Source organism: Poecilia reticulata, chromosome 3 (genome assembly GCF_904066995.2).
Source record: "Poecilia reticulata chromosome 3, P_reticulata-male-v2, whole genome shotgun sequence".
Lineage (NCBI taxonomy): Eukaryota > Metazoa > Chordata > Actinopteri > Cyprinodontiformes > Poeciliidae > Poecilia > Poecilia reticulata.
The window spans coordinates 30,706,900-30,726,013 of NC_088832.1; the positions used below are offsets into that span (position 1 = coordinate 30,706,900).

General features: G+C 38.9%; 1 protein-coding gene across 3 annotated transcripts in view; it reads left to right on the forward strand.

The window, feature by feature from the left end:
• kcnq1.1 (potassium voltage-gated channel, KQT-like subfamily, member 1.1) overlaps nt 1-18,653 on the forward strand; it is a 58,462-nt gene extending 39,809 nt beyond the window's left edge. For all 3 annotated transcript variants that reach the window (XM_081605459.1, XM_008405688.3, XM_008405689.3), the window contains 6 exons: nt 4,929-5,058; nt 8,287-8,362; nt 10,129-10,223; nt 10,434-10,480; nt 10,607-10,668; nt 11,555-18,653. In XM_081605459.1, coding sequence (XP_081461585.1) covers nt 4,929-5,058; nt 8,287-8,362; nt 10,129-10,223; nt 10,434-10,480; nt 10,607-10,668; nt 11,555-11,821 — 677 coding nt within the window. In that variant the 3' untranslated portion in view covers nt 11,822-18,653. The remainder of the gene's footprint in view (nt 1-4,928; nt 5,059-8,286; nt 8,363-10,128; nt 10,224-10,433; nt 10,481-10,606; nt 10,669-11,554) is intronic.
• The last annotated feature ends 461 nt before the right edge of the window (nt 18,654-19,114 follow it).

Below are 19,114 nucleotides of genomic sequence, written 5' to 3' on the forward strand. Positions count from 1 at the left end.
GATGTGTTTCTATGCAGGCTTCCTCAGCATCAGTCAGAGCTCTGCATTAATTAATACTCGACTAATTATTTTGTGTTTCTATTTCCCACAAAAATGACAACCCCACGTGACCAATTATTGTGATAAAACTGTTATATGTTAGGCTTCATCAAAGAGAAAGACGTGCTTTGCTCTCAGTAGGGTTTCTCATAAGTACTGAACCCTTAAGACACACTGACAGGCTTAGTGTTTAGGAGGAAAATAAGCTTTAAAAAAATTGACTTTGTTGTTTACTCTTTGACTCCAAACATTCCTAGAATTTTACATGCTACATTAAATTACTGGAAAAGACAAAAAAATGTGCATGAAATGAATATTTTTTTGCAGAAAAAATGTCTGTAATGACTATTTGCAGAGAATCTTTTGATCTGAATACTGAGGTTGACATAAGGTCTAGTATGCATGATTTGGTGTCATCTCAGAGTGCAAACGAGAAATTGAAAGTAGCTGAATGCCGTCCACCTACTCCCAAACTGTGGTGGCCGTGAAACATGCAGAAAAAGGGGAAAATAAATAGGAAGAACCACTTAAGAGTCAGTGTTTGTGTGTGTGTGTGTGTGTGTATCTTTTTCCTTCTGGGCTGCTGCAGAGATGTGGTGCAGCATGGCAAAAGGCCAAGGAGAGTGAAGGCATCATACAAACATGATGGTTTTACACAGTTGAGCATAGCCACTGTTAAATTAGTTTTTTCTTCCAATAACTTACTTAAAATTTTACACACTTGTATTTTGTGCTGGTATTTGGGAAATATTTGGTATCTAAATCAACAGATCAATTGAGCTAATGTGTATCATATTTTGTTATTGAATTAGCTGTATGTGTACAGCTCTCAATAACGTTTTCTTTCAAATGAGAGCTATATGAGGTGGAAATAAAAATACTTTCAAGATGGAGCTGTAGAACAGCGCATCCAACTTAGTGTGAGATATTCATAAAATAGGACAGATTTTAATTAACAGAACCTAGAAATCTTGATGGGATACATGATATCATGAACTCCATCAAATACCTCATTTGACATGCCAGATTAGTTCCTACACACATCCATTCTGGAAGAACCCTGAGGAAAAGTCCAGGACAATAAAGTATCCCCAGCAGATCCAGTCAGAAAATCCAATTACTGAGGAAACCAGTCAGCAGAAGATCAAAAACACAACTTTTCTTTACCGCTACAAATTTCCTTTATAGACATTTTTAAATAAGCTGGCATTTCCCTTTTTTGAATGGTACCTATATAATATATTAGTATTACACCTATTTTGTATGTTATTTGTATTATTTGAGATTTTTTTTGATGACTGTAATTAAAGTTTATTGTTATCATCAGTAGTAATAGTAGTATTACAGGCTTTCACAGTCTGTTACACCTAAAACTTCCCAGTAGTGTTACATATTGTAGCAGAACATACTGATTGGTCAGCACTGATTTGCGCTGATGGGATTCTAAACTTATTGATATGCAGGATGGGTTCTTCAGTACAACTGACAACTCTTACAATTTGTTCAGACATGAGTTATAAATGTAATTCAAACCCCTTTTGACCATTTTTTTTCTTAAAATGCTGAATGCAGATGTGGAGCTGAAAATCTGTCTGAAATCTTGTCAGCTGAAAGGTTGTCAATTTTCAAATGGCTTAAATACAGAAAAAAAAGAAGACAGAAGAGCAGACAAGAAGAACAGATATTATACGCCATGAAGTTGTTACATGTAAAGCATGCTTGCTAAGTCTAATGTGCACTTGTTTTTTTTATAGTGGATGTATATTGGGATATCGGTAGCAAAGTTTACATAAATTGCTGCATCCTGATGCAGCAGATGCCAAATGACATTATGTTGTTATATTTTTATTTTTTTCATACTTGATAATTTTAAGATGCAAGTTTAATGGAGTTGAGACAGTTTGCGTGGGGCCTCACATTGTCAAATAATTCCAAGCGGCATTAATCAGAAAGTTGGTGTGTCAATTTTAGCTTATTTAAATGTCTGCTGTCTATGGAGAATGAATATTTATTAATGCAGACAGAGAGTCTGCATACCATATAACGAGATCAAATAAAGTTATTGATGCGAGAACATCTTGCATAAATTCAGGATCACATGTCTAGTATATATATATATATATATATATATATATATATATATATATATATATATATATATATATATAGTATATATATATACTGTGTGGTCTCCTTGTAGACCACACAGTCGCCCGAGACTGCAAAACCCGACACACCAACCTGTGTACCGCTTGGATTGATTACAAGAAAGCCTATGACTCAATGCCACACACTTGGATCATTGAATGCTTAGAGATGTACAACATCAATAGGACTCTAAGAGCCTTCATTGCAAACTCGATGGGGCTGTGGAAAACCACCCTTGAAGCCAACTGCAAACCACTTGCACAAGTGTCCATCAAATGTGGCATATACCAAGGAGATGCTCTGTCCCCACTGCTGTTCTGCATAGGCCTGAACCCTCTCAGCCAAATCATCAACAAGACTGGCTACGGATACCGACTCAAGAATGGGGCCACGATCAGTCACCTCCTCTACATGGATGACATCAAGCTGTACGCCAAGAGCGAGCGAGACATCGACTCACTGATCCACACCACCAGGATCTACAGCACTGACATTGGGATGTCATTCGGACTAGAGAAGTGTGGTCGGATGGTTACAAAGAGAGGGAAGGTCGCCCACACAGAAGGGGTCTCACTCCCAGAAGGAACAATAGCAGACATAGAGCACAGCTACAAGTACCTGGGAATACCACAAGCAAATGGCAACCTCAATGAGGTCACAAGGAAAGGAGCCACAGCCAAATACCTCCAACGAATAAGGCAAGTCCTGAGAAGCCAGCTCAATGGCAAGAACAAGATCCGTGCAATAAACAGCTATGCCTTACCAGTAATCAGATACCCTGCCGGAATAATTAGCTGGCCAATGGAAGAGATGAAGGCCACGGATGTTAAGACTAGGAAGCTACTAACCATGCATGGAGGATTCCACCCCAAATCCAGCACCCTGAGACTGTACACGAGCCGTAAGGAAGGAGGCAGAGGACTAGTGAGTGTGAGAGCCACTGTCCACGATGAAACATCCAAGATCCATAAATACATCAAGGACAAAGCCTCAACGGACGATGTGCTCAGCGAATGTCTCAGGCAATGGGGAACAGAAGACAAGGTGCTGGAAGTACCATCATGGGAGGACAAGCCCCTACATGGGATGTACCACCGACAAATAACTGAAGTGGCTGATGTCAGGAAAACCTACCAATGGCTGGAGAAAGCTGGACTCAAGGACAGCACAGAGGCTCTCATCCTGGCCGCCCAGGAACAGGCCCTAAACACCAGAGCAATAGAGGCTCAGATCTACCACACCAGAGAAGACCCAAGGTGTAGGTTGTGCAAGGAGGCCCCTGAGACAGTCCAGCACATAATAGCAGGGTGCAAGATGCTGGCAGGGAAATCGTACATGGAACGACATAACCAAGTGGCAGGCATAGTGTACAGGAACATCTGTGCAGAATATGGACTGGAAGCCCCGAGATCAAAGTGGGGAACACCCCCATAAGTGGTGGAGAGTGACCGAGCTAAGATCCTGTGGGACTTCCAGATCCAGACAGACAAGATGGTAATGGCGAACCAACCGGACATTGTGGTGGTGGATAAAGAACAGAGGAAAGCCGTTGTGGTGGATGTAGCAATACCAAGTGATTACAACATCAGGAAAAAGGAGCATGAGAAATTGGAGAAATACCAGGGCCTCAGGGAGGAACTGGAAAAGACCTGGAAGGTGAAGACCACAGTGGTGCCTGTGGTCATCGGGGCCCTCGGGGCAGTCACCCCCAAACTGGAGCAGTGGCTACAACAGATCCCAGGAACAACATCAGACATCTCAGTCCAGAAATGTGCAGTTCTAGGCACAGCCAAGATACTGCGCAGAACCCTCAAGCTCCCAGGCCTCTGGTAGAGGACCCGAGCTCAGAGGATGAAACAGACCACCCGAGGAGGGTGAGAAGGGAATTTTTTATATATATATATATATATATATATATATATATATATATATATATATATATATATATATATATATATATATATATATATATGAGACTTCTCAGAGTTTTGGTGCTGATGTTGACATTTTTTTCCACATTACCAAAAACATTAGATTTTTAAAATTATTATTAGTTAGCTGGTGATACGATTGTGTGCTATAATATCAAATCTGTAGGGAAGCAAAGCTTGAAAGTTGTTTTCTGTCTTCACTGAAATTGTTTTAATTTATGTCCAGGACTTCCTGTTTTGAGATGCTGTATGTCACTGAGATCTTTCTGGCTAAATAAAGGCCTTATCCAGGTGATTTATTGTTTCTTAAAGATAGGAACCATCCTATGTCATTCAAACACAAGGGAGATATGCATTAGTGTAACAGGAGTGTAAGGCAAACAGAGGTTAGAGTTGTCACTGCCTTGTTTTGCTTTTTGAACTAGATCTTATTTCTCAGTGGCAGTTCTGGAATAATGCAAAGCAGCGCTCTGCTCTAAACACGCAAGGTCACATGTAGTTATAACTTTGCCACAATGAACAGGTCCCTTCCCAGATCATTTGGGATTTTACAAATGTGATGTAAATGTTTTTCTTTGTCTTTCATTTTTGTTCTTGTTGCCTTTATGTACATTTTTTTGCAAATACAAATTCATTTTTTGTCATTTCAAGTGGAACATCACATGAAGATCTCTTAACAAAATATAAAAAAAATACTAAAAAATGTGTATAAATACACCTGTATCTGATCTGCTTTCAAAGCTGAGCAAAGCTAGTACAGAAGATGTTGCCCCATTAACAACAATTAACTTGGTTTTTGTGAATTTACAGTAAAAAGAGGCCCCAGCCTAATGGATACCCAGTCCCCCATTGCACTGCCAAGAAACTGCAGCTTTGCTGACGACCTAGAGCTGGAATTTGAGCGAGAAAGTGATTTGGCTCCAGCCAGCACAGTATCACAGTGAGTCGCCATCACTCTGTCGCAATGTTATTGCATTAGATCAAACCACGCAGCGTTAATCAGTGTTTATGTGTGAGTGAATCTTAAGCATGGACCAGCAAAAGATGGTCTGCTTGTATTTTATTTTTTATGCTGTTTGTAATTAACCTTTGCATTATGCCAACCCCAAAGGGCTCATGATCGTGTGCTAGAGAGAATCCCTTGTGTTTTCTGAGGCACTTACACAGCTAGAGACTGCCACTGATATATGGAAGTGAATGTTAAGTAAAGGCAGTATAATGTAGATGCACGGTAAGTGAAACAAATGGAGCGACAGTTCTGACCCGTGGGATTCACGTTCTAAATGGTGGTGTAATGATGCAGAGTGAGAACTGCACGCAGCCGTGTTGTTGGCACGATAACTCTGTGCTCTGCTGGCTCCAAAATACGTAACCAGCTGTTCTCACAGAGCAACGCCACATCAAATCCCATGCTAAATTGAATCATTATGAGGCAAACTACTATTTCTCGTAATTGTGGTGAGAGAACACGGTGAAAAAGAAATCCTTATTGGGTTCTTTTTAGTTCCAACATACATTTCCAAAATGTCCATATTGTGTAAGCTCAGTACATAAGAGGAAGAAAAGCTTTGCTAAGTCTCTTACAGAAATTTCAAGGAGTCTTGCAATGCATTGATCTAAAAAGGATTCACGTTTATTACAGTTAATATCACAGTACAGCATGATTTTGAAATCAAAGACCTCTGGGCTACTGAGAGTTTTAGCATTTCTTTTTCTAGCATTAGCATTTCTTTTTCTAGAAACAAAACAAAAATGCACCGACATATACTCAAAGTAAAATAACTTGAAGTCAAGAAAAGTGTAAGTATTATGGCTGTGCTTATATATATATATAAGAAACACAGCCATAATTTGGTCACATTTGTTGCAACCTCAGAGAAAACTGCAAAATTCCCCTAAACTTCTAACTTATATTACTTTATTTTATTGTGGTCTTGGGAGATAATTATGACGGAGTTTTGACAATGTTCAGTAAATTAATGTTTAATTCAGTCAAGTAGCAATTTATAGCTTTGTCGATGTTTCAACTTTCTTGTTGTAGTTATAAAGCCTGGCTTTTCCATTCAATCTCAATGTTCCATCTGCAGTAATTTAGTTAACCCTCTTTCATTGTTCCTTGAAAAAGATGAAAGAGATTCAGTTTCTGATCTCATGAACTACGGCATCATGATCAAAAGCCTGTGTTGTCTGAAGCATAGCCTATAGATAAAATCCCTGTTTTCTTTTTTATCCAAGTAAGCAAAAGGAAGATGTATACATAACTGTTGCCCCTAGTGATGTACTGTAACATCCTTGTCAAACTATTGTATAGCTGCCTTTTTTCTTCAATGCTGAAGAAGACACAATGTCATAGAAATCTAAGGCTCCAGCATCTCTAGTAGGCATTTGACACTGTAGCAGACATCGCTTGATCACTAGATAAGCTAGGTTGCTGTGGATATTTTTAGACAAGTCAAAAAATGTTGCTGCATGAGCACCACAGCTCTCTCAAATAATTTATATGGCACATATGTGCCACTCATACAGAGTCTGTGTATTATGAATCCCAGCAGTTACAGAATCATTTTTGCTTAATCTATTTGCAGATCCTTCACTTACCTTAGAATACCAGAAGCTTGAAACTGAAAGCTAAACTGATGACATTTGTGATAACATCTGTTAATAATCCGGACCACCTGAGGGAACTCTGAGAGAAATGAGCAGTTTCCCAGATACTCAGTTGATCTTTAAATCTAAAGAAATAAAAAAGAGACAATAACATAAAGTTAAAAGCAACCTTTTATCTCACGACATATCAGAATTCCACATACATGAACTATTTCCATGCACTACAGCTTGTTTGTGGTGCAACACTGATTTAGATGCTGCATTAATAACCTAAATAATATAAGATGCAGAGATATTTGATGCTTATTCTACTTTGGAGTATACCTGTTATTCCATTTGTTCTCAAGTAGCATTGTATATAATATTAAATATTAGGTTTAGTTAAAGCTAGGCACTTGTCATGATTGTGTATCCCTAGTTGCCTTTAAACATATTAAATATCTTTTGGATAATTTTACCTAAAAATAAATGAAGCTATGTAATTTGTTAAAAAAATTGTAAATATGCTTATTTCCTTTTATCATTGATCATTATATATACGCTTTTAAATTTGAGTACTGACTGAAGTTGATTAGATTGCGAGAGGAGGTATTTATTGCATGTCTGTGGTCAAACATGCAATAAATACAAATAAATTAGTTCTTATTTCATTTTCACATTTATCACAAGATAAATCAATAACCATCAATAACATAATCTTTGCAAGGTTGTTGAGCTCTATTGAACAACCTGAACTATTGAACTACTTCTTTAAGGATGACGATGTTCTTAATCTTGGCTTAATAAGTTCATATCACAACATTCATTAGAGAGAAATGCCTTTACTATTCAGACAGCACTTTGAAAGCATTTCAATATCTGCCTACTAAATTAATAGAAAATTGGATTCTCTGCCTGGGCTTTCATTATATCAATAACCCATATTCCTTTTTATGATGGAAATGGTTTCTATAATAGCTCAGAGATTAAATTATTGACAGTTCGCTATGTTAATTTGGCCAAATGTTATTATAGCCAGATGTGAAAATCGAGTCTTTTAAAAGTCCATAATGAAGCTCTTAAAAACCTTGTTCTACAGCAAATGCAACTCAACAAAACATGCACAGCTTTCCCACCACACATCCTAACTCACTGCTTTTACAGAGTAATGAACGCTGATAAGTAACAGCTTTTCAATGATTCCCAAAACCTAATAATGCAGGCTAACTGCCTCACAATCACTCTGGGCTTTTTACAATTTTTCACCTGCCTTTGTTCTCACTGTTTATCACCTTGGTAACACCAAAAGGAAGCAAGGTAATGAGGGAGAAGCTTTGATGTAGACTGCACAGGGAAGAAGAGCATGCTTGATATTTTTCTCTAACTTGATGAGTTTTGGCATAACGTTAATCTTTTCTTAGTTTTTTTGTGATACCTGAAGAAAAATCAAAGGAAAAGCACAGAGGATCCGGCCTTAATTTAAGGTTTTGTGCAGGAACTTTTTGTGTGATGCATCCACTCACAAGGTGTGTTGAGATATCAGAACTAAGAAGCTAAACAGTTTTAAAACATGTTGTCACAGATTGACGGAGTCGCACCGAAAAGCCATTCGTGTCATACAGAAAATGCGTTATTTTGTGGCCAAGAGAAATTTTCAGGTAAGAGCATATTTTTTTTACTATACTATGTTTCTTTTTAACTCTTGGTATCTTCTTTTATCATAATGGAATACAGTATAAGGACAGAAGTAAACTATATATATATAACCAAAACAGGTCGAAAAAGTAAATGGATAATTAAAAAAGCATTGTAATATTTCCAAAAGGCCTAATCTGGTTTGTTATTTGAAAAATAATCTTTCAGTAGCTATTTTAAATGAGTCCAGGCTCTAGACATTATAATACAGGAATGACAACAGTCTGGAAAGAGCAATATCAGTGACTTTTATATCTTATCGTTGGGATTACGAGTAGATTTTGCATTTAGGACCTAGGGACTGAAGTAAAAGTATATGACTTTATTCATTAATATAGAAAAGGTGTTGTCCTTGCATGATCCTGAGAGATAAAATCGGAATTTTCAAAGTAATTCTGAAATGAACAGATGACAAGTTTAAAAAACAAAAAACAGGAGAGATGTAGGTTGTTTTGTTTGTTCTTGTCTTGCAGCAGATATTTGAACCAGCAGAATGTTTTCAATGGCTTTTTGTTGACACATGTGAAAAGGGATCTAAAAGTGGTGTAGGTGAGCCAAAACAGGCACTGGGTGAAAAAATCCCCTATGCAGGAGCCAACCAGATTAAAAACAGAGGTTGGGAGAATATGAAGAGGGTTTCATGATTTTAAAATCATGCTGATGTCTTAAAACTGTACAACTGTGCAGGGTGACAATATTGGGAAGCAAAGCACCTTAAGCACTTCCAAAGTTTATATAATCTTATTGAAAGAGGTATTATAAGTTCTTCAAAGTGAAAATAATCAAAACTACTTTGTAATTTAACTTTAACACGTTCTTCTTAAAACTAGAAATATTATCATTTATTAAAGGACTGTTCTGTTTTTGATGAACATGACTGATTAACCAGAGCCACTACGTCTAATTTAGAGCAGCACTTGAGATGAAATGATCAAATAAAGGTGTTAGGATCATTGCCATTAACTGAGTTCAGGTCAACTAATGCTGGAAAAACATCAGTTGCTGACTAATGAAGAATCTGTTTTTCTAACTTCAATTTGCGAAGAACATCAAGGAGCTCATCAGAAGAATTTAAATGCAATGTCTACAAAATAAACCTCTTTATGAATGTGTCATACTCATACTTGATTGGCATTAAAAAAGGAGTTTAAAGTGTATGTTGAGATGACTGTAAATCGTATCAGTTTGAAATATAAGAACTCAAAACTAGTGATTTATCTGGCTTATTGTAAAGCTGCATTTCTCAGAAGCAGAGTTGAATTAAACAAAGCTGCTTCCTTATATTCGGCCTAGTTTTGCATTGCTATAGCTACAATGCAACAAACACATTATTGTACCTTATTACTTAACACCCTAATACCGATGTGGTTGTGTGAGCAGTTTATAGGGCCCACACATCAAACAGCAATGACCAGCATTTTTCTGATCACAAGAACTCATCAGCAGCAAACTGTAAATGAGCTCTTACAGGGTTTCGTCCGCACTGGCCAATTAAAGCAAAACTGAAAAAAATAAATAAAAAATGCTGTGTGTACAGAATTAATCTTTAGTGTGTGGGCTGTAAATGTCCCCAGCGCAGTAAATACACACCAGTCTCAGCATAAAAAAAGACAAACTTTTACAGTGCTTTTAAAAGAAAAAACTGAAACCAAATTAATAGACCTGTAAAGTATAGGTTTTAAGTGTCATTTAATCAATAATTCAGTCAATGTTTTTTTGTTTTTTTTAGCAAGCTCGTAAGCCATATGATGTCCGAGATGTGATTGAACAGTACTCTCAGGGTCACCTGAACCTCATGGTGCGGATCAAGGAGCTTCAGAGAAGGTATCCTCTCTAAGTAAAATGAGCTTAAATTAATGAGTTCCCTTGAGTAATGAAATGTGTTTATGATGTACATCTTTTTGCAAGTATATCAAGAAAAGCAATCCTTCCCGAAAATATCTTGGAACACGGAAGAGTGTGAGGGTGACAGAGGAAACACAGAGGGAATCTATAAATATTCTTCTGACGTTAGCTCTCTATTGTTTCTCTCAGACTAGATCAGTCTTTGGGGAAAATGACTTTGTTCCAGACGGGTTCAGGTAATAAATCACTGCACTTCTACCTGAAAATGGATTATATTAACTGTGAAAAGAACATTTCACTTAATGGTCTGTTTTATTTATTTATTCTTTTTACATTTTATTGCCTAATGTCAACCTCTGAAGACCGCGCCAGAGATAAAGGAAACAACTCAATTGGATCAAGGCTCAACAGGATGGAGGACAAGGTAGGAACTGTGTAATGTCAGTAGAAATTTACAACCCTCCTTTTACATCAAGTGGTTTGCACTTTTTTATTTTTATTTTTTTAGATAAAAGTCTTATATTTAAATCAGACAATGTTCATTTTGTATTAATAGGTTGTGGACCTTTATGAAAGAACAACTTATGAATGTCCTCTTGAGAGAATTTTGACAACACAGTTGTTAAACATTAAGCACAATTGAAAGTGGTTTTGGATATGACAAACGGTTGCTTTTTTTCCCCTCCCATCATTTGTTATAACGAAATATGAAACGTGTGTTGACTCTTTTTTTCATTACTTCAAGTAACAAACTTGAATATTGCAGATATTTTACAAATATGAATTGAATTCACTACCCACAATTCATCTTACAACCGTTAACAGACACACTTAATAAAGCAATGCATGTCGAATAATTCATAAATCTGATTTTTTTTAGAATTATTTTAAGTTATGATGGTTCTTGTTGTTACCAGACTTAGTGCTCTGTCTTAATATGTGCTGTATTTAACATTTTCTCTAACACACTGTAGACAAAAATTGGCTTTGTCTTAGCAGAATGTATTGTGCAATCCATAATTTTAAGCTTTATCGATACTTGGATATTGCCGTTGAATATATATCAAAAAGAGCGTTATTTCCTTATCATTTGACTTCTTAGGAAACCTTTTGATAAGTTAGACACATTTATATAAATTAATTTAACTATAAAACATAAACTGTTGATGTTGCATACTGACTAATCATTCTGGCAATAAAATTGTGTGGCTTTTATTCCCATGTTGCTTGAATGTAATCTTCTGATGGAAACAAAACCCATCTAGTTCAAAATGTTTCATTTTATCAACAATGTTTTGAAAATCTCACAGATAACACACATGGATCAAACGCTGAACCACATCGCAGAGTCCCTCACCTTCCTGCTGGACCAGAGGGATGTCGGTGGGGGTGAAGTCAGAGGCCGGCTGAGACCTCGGCTCAGACGAACCTGTAATGTCCTCCACAGCCAGGACAGCCTGCCGACTAATGACCAGCTGTCTTCTTCCCCTTCATCCTTCTCCTCCAACAACACCAACACCGTGCTGTGCCCCAACCCTCCATGCAGCTCCACTGCCAGTCAGGATGAGAGCTGCTGAAACTTGAAACCAGACATCCTGAATGCGCTTCACAATGTTTGCTCATCTGTTTATGATGGGTAAAGACGCACTGGACATATTCTCCTGCCTGTGATGAGAATATGTAGCTACAGCTGTTTGCTGAAATACTGACATGATGACAGGACATGTGACATGTGTAAGGATGCAAATGTATGAAGGGAGTGTAAGAAACCAATGCCTTTCAAATCATGTCTGTTGGGCAACTTCCATATAAGGTCTAACTTTGATCTATTTTAAAGTATTAAGATTTAACATCTGTGTTCTAGCTGTTTTTGTTTCTAAAATTCTAGTGAAAAAAAATGAAAGTTTGAATATTTAATACTGAATATTACCTGTATCATTTTTATTTTATTCTTAGAGTTTTCAAATACCATAAAAGCAAATGACAAAAAAGTTTAATATGTTTGTATAATCATTATTTACTATTTGTTTCTGCAGCATAAAAAAAAAGACTAAACAGTTTTGCTGTCAGCAAAGACTTGTTCAGTTATGTTTAGGAATCTTCATTTTGTGAGAAATTTGAGGGCATCCTGCATGCATTGCACACTTAAGGTGGACTTAGGTTGTCACTTAGGTCAGGGGAGAGTGAGGATCAAGATACAGCCATGCATTTGCTCCTTGGTGGGACTCTGATAATGACTTTGACAAAAGCAAAAAATACTATCAATCCACCTTAGTACGTAACAGGTACAGCCAGAGGTGAACTGTTTAAATGTTGATACTTCTACAAGCAAACTTACCTCTTGTCTTATTTTATGCTAAATGTGATGCTGTGGTTGGTTATATTACTACAATAAAAAACTGTCACAGTAATGAAAAAACTATCCAGAAGGTTAATAGATCTCCATGTAGATATTTTATGTTAAACAGAAGCTTCATAGCAGCCTGAGCAGTTGTCTCATAAGGGCTTTTGGTTCACTCCCCTTACTTTTCCTTTCTATATAGTAATCGTATACATATAAAGAAAAAGTCCTTGAACACCCTTTGCCATTTAATTTTATTTTTTCCTTTGTTAACAATTCTCAGTGGCACCTTAAAAAAAAGTCTGTAGCTGTTGATGACTGAGGGAAGGTTTTGTTGCATTATCTACTCTCTCCTAAAGTTTGGCCATGACAAGAGTTTGTTTGGAGCTAGCATTCTGGGTATTCCCAAACCTGTTTTTATTTCCTTTTTCCTCTGAATAATTTTGCAGTTCACAAGCTAAGACAATGTTTCATTTTCAGGCATCAGCTTTTTGAAGAACATTCATCCGCTGGAGTCTCCCATGCGGAGGACTGTCCGAGTGTCATGGCCACTGTTTTTTTTCTTCGTTTTTCTCAGATGTCCTTATCTTAATAACAATTGAAAACATTGAAGCAGAAGGGCCACATAAATTTTTTGAAACACTTTCTTTATAAAGACTTTTAAGTTCAGTTATACCTGAATATTAATAAAATTAAAAAAACTAATATATCCATCCATCCATCCATTTTCTGCCACTTATCCGGGGTCGGGTCACGGGGGCAGCAGCTTCAGAAGGGAGGCCCAGACTTCCCTCTCCCCAGCCACTTCTTCCAGCTCCTCTGAGGGAACCCCAAAGCGTTCCCAGGCCAGCCGAGAGACATAGTCCCTCCAGCGTGTCCTGGGTCTTCCCCGAGGCCTCCGCCCAGGGGGACGGGCCCGGAACACCTCACCAGGGAGGCGTACAGGAGGCATCCTGACCAGATGCCCGAGCCACCTCAACTGGCTCCTCTCGACGTGGAGGAGCAGCGGCTCTACTCTGAGTCCCTCCCGGATGACCGAGCTTCTCACCCTAAGGGAGAGCCCAGCCACCCTGCGGAGGAAACCCATTTCGGCCGCTTGTATCCATGATCTCGTTCTTTCGGTCATGACCCAAAGCTCATGACCATAGATGAGGGTGGGAACGTAGATCGATCGGTAAATCGAGAGTTTTGCTTTTTGACTCAGCTCTCTCTTCACCACGACAGACCGGTACAACGCCCGCTTCACGCCAGACTCTGCCCCAATCTGCCTGTCGATCTCCTGCTCCAATTACAGAGGGGTCACACTCTTAAGCCTCCTTGACAACGTCTATTCAGGGGTCCTGGAGAGGAGGGTCCATCGGATAGTCGAACCTCGGATTCAGGAAGAGCAGTGTGGTTTTCGTCCTGGTCGTGGAACACTGGACCAGCGCTACACCCTCAGCAGGGTCCTGGAGGGTGCATGGGAGTTCGCCCAACCAGTCTACATGTCTTTTGTGGACTTGGATAAGGCGTTCGACTGTGTCCCCAGGGGGGCCTTGTGGGAGGTTCTCCGGGAGTATGGTGTACCGGGCCCTTTGATACGGGCTGTCAGGTCCCTGTATGACCGGTGTCAGAGTCTGGTCCGCATTGCCGGCAGTAAGTCGGGCTCGTTTCCTGTGAGAGTTGGACTCCGCCAAGGCTGCCCTTTGTCACCGATTCTGTTCATTACTTTCATGGACAGTTTTTCTAGAGCGCAGCCGAGGTGTTGAGGGGATCCGTTTTGGTGGCCTTAGGATCGCATCTCTGCTTTTTGCGGATGATGTGGTCCTGTTGGCTTCATCAGATCGTGATCTGCAGCTCTCACTGGAGCGGTTCGCAGCCAAGTGTGAGGCTCAGTGCCTCCAAATCCGAGGCCATGGTCTTGAGCCGGAAAAGGGTAAAGTGCCTTGTCCGGGTCAGGGGGGTCGTCCTGCCTCAAATGGAGGAGTTTAAGTATCTGGGAATCTTGTTCACGAATGAGGGAAAAAACTAATACAAAAATATAAAATGAGTAAATGTAAAGCAGGAGCAAAGTTTTTATCTATGACACCTGCTCATTTGTACAGCTGATCATCTTATCTGTCAAACACTTAAGTAAGGTGGTTGAAGAAAGGGAGCATCATTGGTGATTCATATGATGTAATACTGGATTTTATATCCCAGAAAACTCCAGAACAGTACAAGATAACTTGTATCTCAGTCTTTCCACATGCAGAATGCTTATGAGTTCAGTCAGTCAGGTCTTGCAGGCTAAATGGAACTTCCAGAGTTTTAGAATAAACCTCTTAACAATCCTCATGCATAGAGTTAGAGCTTTGCGTATGACGCAAGTTTTTCAAAGTGCTAAGTAGCGACAGAGCAGAGTGATAAAGACGGATGAAAACCACTGGAAGACGAAACAACAAAAGTTATGCAATCTTGGACAAAACCAAAAAAGATGTGCATGAGGACCTTCACCCGCCTTGCATCTATTATGTAGTGAACATGATTAGGACATGTCTTATTTAATCTAATTATAGAATAATTTAATTCATGTACTGAGTCAACCAAAGACAGCATTAATTGAACAAGACTTGATGTTTGTTAATATTTCATCCTGTGTTTCATCCTCAATCTCAATATCAAGCTCACCTTCCCAGGCTTGTTTTATTTTTTTTAATCTTAAGTACTTAAGAAACGGACCAGAACTGAGATCAAATGTTTTGCTTCAGGGGGACCTAGGAGACATTTTAAACATACATTATTCTCAGATGGTAATTTATGCGATTTCGTAGAGTCTCAATTATAAATATCTCAAATAATTTAGATTTTGATGAGAGAAGGAGAACAGAAAGAGAAGTCTTGTGGGATAGGCTTTTTCTTAGTAGGGGGGCTGAATCAGTCTGTCTTCTTAAAGCCATATTGCCCGTACATCATATTTCTGACATTGGTGGCAGAAATGGTGGCTTCAGTTCTTTAGATGTCGATACAGGCTTTTGTATCTGGCTGTACTTCTTGGGTACTGATCTTTTCATTGCACCCCTTTGGAGCTCTGACAGTTGACTCACTTCCCTCACTTGCTTAATTCCTTTTCCAAAGGAATTAAGCAATTTGAGTGTTCAGGTTCTGATCCAAACAGGGCAACGTTGTCTGCATATAAAGAAATGCTATGATTAGCTCCACCTGATCAGTGTGAGTTCTATTTACATTTTTAGCTGTTTTGCTAGTATTTTAGTGATTATCTTAAAATCTATGTTGAACATGGAAATTGGATGGTATGATGAAGGCTCTGTTTCATCCCTGTCTGGCTTCAGAATTAGTTATTTGATTTGCAAATTTGTATTAAAATTCACTGCCAATTCGATCTTGTTCGGGGTTTTTCTACTTTGCATTGACCTGAAAGAGTTCAGTATTTCTGCCAGACATATTTCCGCATAAAGGGCTTCACGAGAGGCTTCGCCCAGCCTCAGTACGTTTACATTTTTTAGCTCAGTAACCCACGTCATCCATGTCATCAGATCTGTGAAGCTCTTTTGTTCATAGCTCTGCTGGCTTGTTACCCCCTAAGCTGCTAAGCTAAAAGTGTATGAGGTTTGTTTGAAATTCTGCCTCCTAAATTCCCAGACTTGGTCACAGAGCTTTTGTAATAAAATCATATTATACTTATATTTAAGTTTAAGAATATTTTGCAATGTTTGAGAGTTGCCTAAACTAATCCTATTTGATTTTTCCAAAGCTGACTCATATGCAATAATTTGGCCTCTTATAACAACTTTGAGCACTTCCCACAAGTGTCTCTAATTTCAAGATATTCTGTAATTTTTTTAGCAGATATGTTTAGAAAGGTTTCGCTCTGCTAACAGATGCACAGAAATACCATGCAGAGGACTGTCCGAGTGTAATGGAGACTGGGGCGTGATCTGAGATCAAAACGTTATGGTATTTGTTTTTTTGGTAATGTTTGCTATAAGCTTGGCATCCAATGAAAACAAATCAATACAAGAAAATGATTTGTGCTTAAAAAGAGTATTTTCCGTAAATCAGGTTCTGGAGTTGCCAAATGTCACCTAAATTAGTAAAGGTGATAAGATCATTTAGAACCATTAGAGTGGCTCCATATTTTTGCTTGCTGAGCTGTCAGGATTGAGGCAAAATACTTTATGGTCCCCACTTACTATTAAATTTATGTTTGAAAGGTCAGATGACTTTCAAAGGGTTTTCTGAAAAATGCTGGATCATCAGTTTTGGGCCTGCAGATATTCAACTTTGTTACATGAGTGAAGTAAAGATAGCCCACAGATGCAATGATGGATTGACCCTTTGGTTCACATATTGTTGAGATGATTTATGCTTTTCCAAATAACTGCAACACAGTAAGTCTTGCTGGAAAAAGTGAATTGATGTATTTTATCTGTTCTGTGAGACTTCTGCTCAGATGCTCTTATAGTATGAGTCTCTTGAAGGAACAGCACATCATCAGCCAGAGATCTAAGGCATGTGAAAGCGTAATGTTATGCACATAATTTCTGTTTACTGTAGAAGAGGAACAAGGTACAACATGTGAGGATGGGATGTCATGACTGAAGCCACCTCTAATCACATCTCCTTGGCAAATGGTGTGATGACAACGATTGACAGGCCCCACCTGCACTATATCCCTGTCTGTAGTCACCACCATTACTCGACTTGATAGCCACTCTTTACCAAATCACACTGAGGAGCAGGGCAGCCATGTGTTGTATCTTGTTCGTCTCCTTTAGGGAACCGTAGTTGTGTGCTACTAGCATTACTTTCCCTTTTAGTTGAATCACTCAAGTACAACTCAAGTATCGGACATTTATTAATGCCCTGCAGAGTAGCCATCAAACCTGGGCAGGGCATAGCAAGCTAGTGCAGCACTTCACACGCAGCGGAAAACACGGAGTGAGTTCATATTCAAACAATAAAACTGTATAAATGTGTACAGCGAAGACCAGCTGGCCACAGTGCAAATATCACTCGTCAGCACTCCCCAAGTAGAGCCCAGGAAGTTGTTATGCCCCTGATGGAGTGAGCCCTCAAACCCTGGGGCATCAGTAGATCCCTTCTGGTGTAAGCAAGAGAAATGGATTCCACAATCCAATGGGAAAGCCTGTCTGGACAGAGTCTTCCCCATTGCTGGGTTAACAACACAAACAGTTGATCACACAACCTCAGATTCTGTGTGGTCAATGTAAATGTGCAATCTGCATACAGGGCACAGGAAGTGTGACCTTTATTGTTAGCCATGGAGCTGTAGTCCAAAGGTTTAATCGTAGGCAGATATGCTGGTTGCATTAGGTCAGAAGGTGAGGCAATGGTAGCTGATGCATATCAAATGTACCGGTGCACAACAATCACCCGTATTCATTGGCCCGGTAGTTGGGCAGAAACTGAATATCTCCTGGGTGCTGAGCATCTTTTTAGTGTCAGTAGACTCGCAGCATAAAGAAATCCAGTGCACATCCTGGGCTCATACAAGTTTTTCTTCAAATGGTTGGTGCCGCTTCATCTCCACTGGAAATTTTCAGTAGGTCAACGTGAAGGTCCTTCTCATGTTATGTGTTGTCTTGTGCCTGCCTCGGTATTTTCTCTGTAATCCAAAAGCTGTGAATCCTGGCTATCTAACACGGGTGCATAGTCCGCCATACGGTGTTTGTCCCAGTCTGTGTTCTCTATCAAACTCTGTGGGAAAGAAAAATTTGAAAAAAAAATCTACAGATTTACTACCTTTTGCTTTTTCAGGCAACCCTGTCACTTTTAGATTTTAGTGCTGACAGCACATCTTGAGGTCAATGCGTTGGTGTAATTTGTGGCTCTCCACCAATTGTAACTATTGTAGTTTTTAGTTGAATAAGCCTAGTATAATGACTGCTGCCAGTCGCCCTTTTAGACACCATAATTAATTTTTTCTGATTCTATTTAAAACATTTATTTAGCCTTTGTACTAGAGAAGTGATTTATATGTCACTTGACATTTCCCGTATATTGTAACTGTCAGGAATACTCTACAACAATAAATGATTGAAGATTTAAAAAAGTGTATGGTGAATTGAAAGTAATCACATGTTTCTTTGGCTTTTCATCTTTTTTGTTACTTTTTATTTTATCTTATTCAAAAGAAAGACAATTTGAAGAATAAATCAAGCTGCTGTTCAGGAACTATGCAAGCTTGCATTTGCAGCAATATTTCTTTCAAAGCAACAAGGGGGTGGATTCTTATACAAACGGTTAATAGTCTGTTTTTTACATAAGTAACCTTTAGGCAGCAGATGGTGACCTTTCTCCCGCTGGCCATCCATGGGGTGCCGAGGCATTCCTTCACACAGCTGACCATGTGGTGAAAGAGCCTAAGTGACCATCTGCCTCTGGTGACCACAACAATAGGCAGCACCCTCCTGAAGTGTGCTATGGGATTTTGGCCTTTGTACTGACTAGGAACTGGTGAGAGGAGAATTTTATTACCTTGATTCCAGCTTGGTTAAACGTTCTGTTCTACCCCTTTAATTGGTGC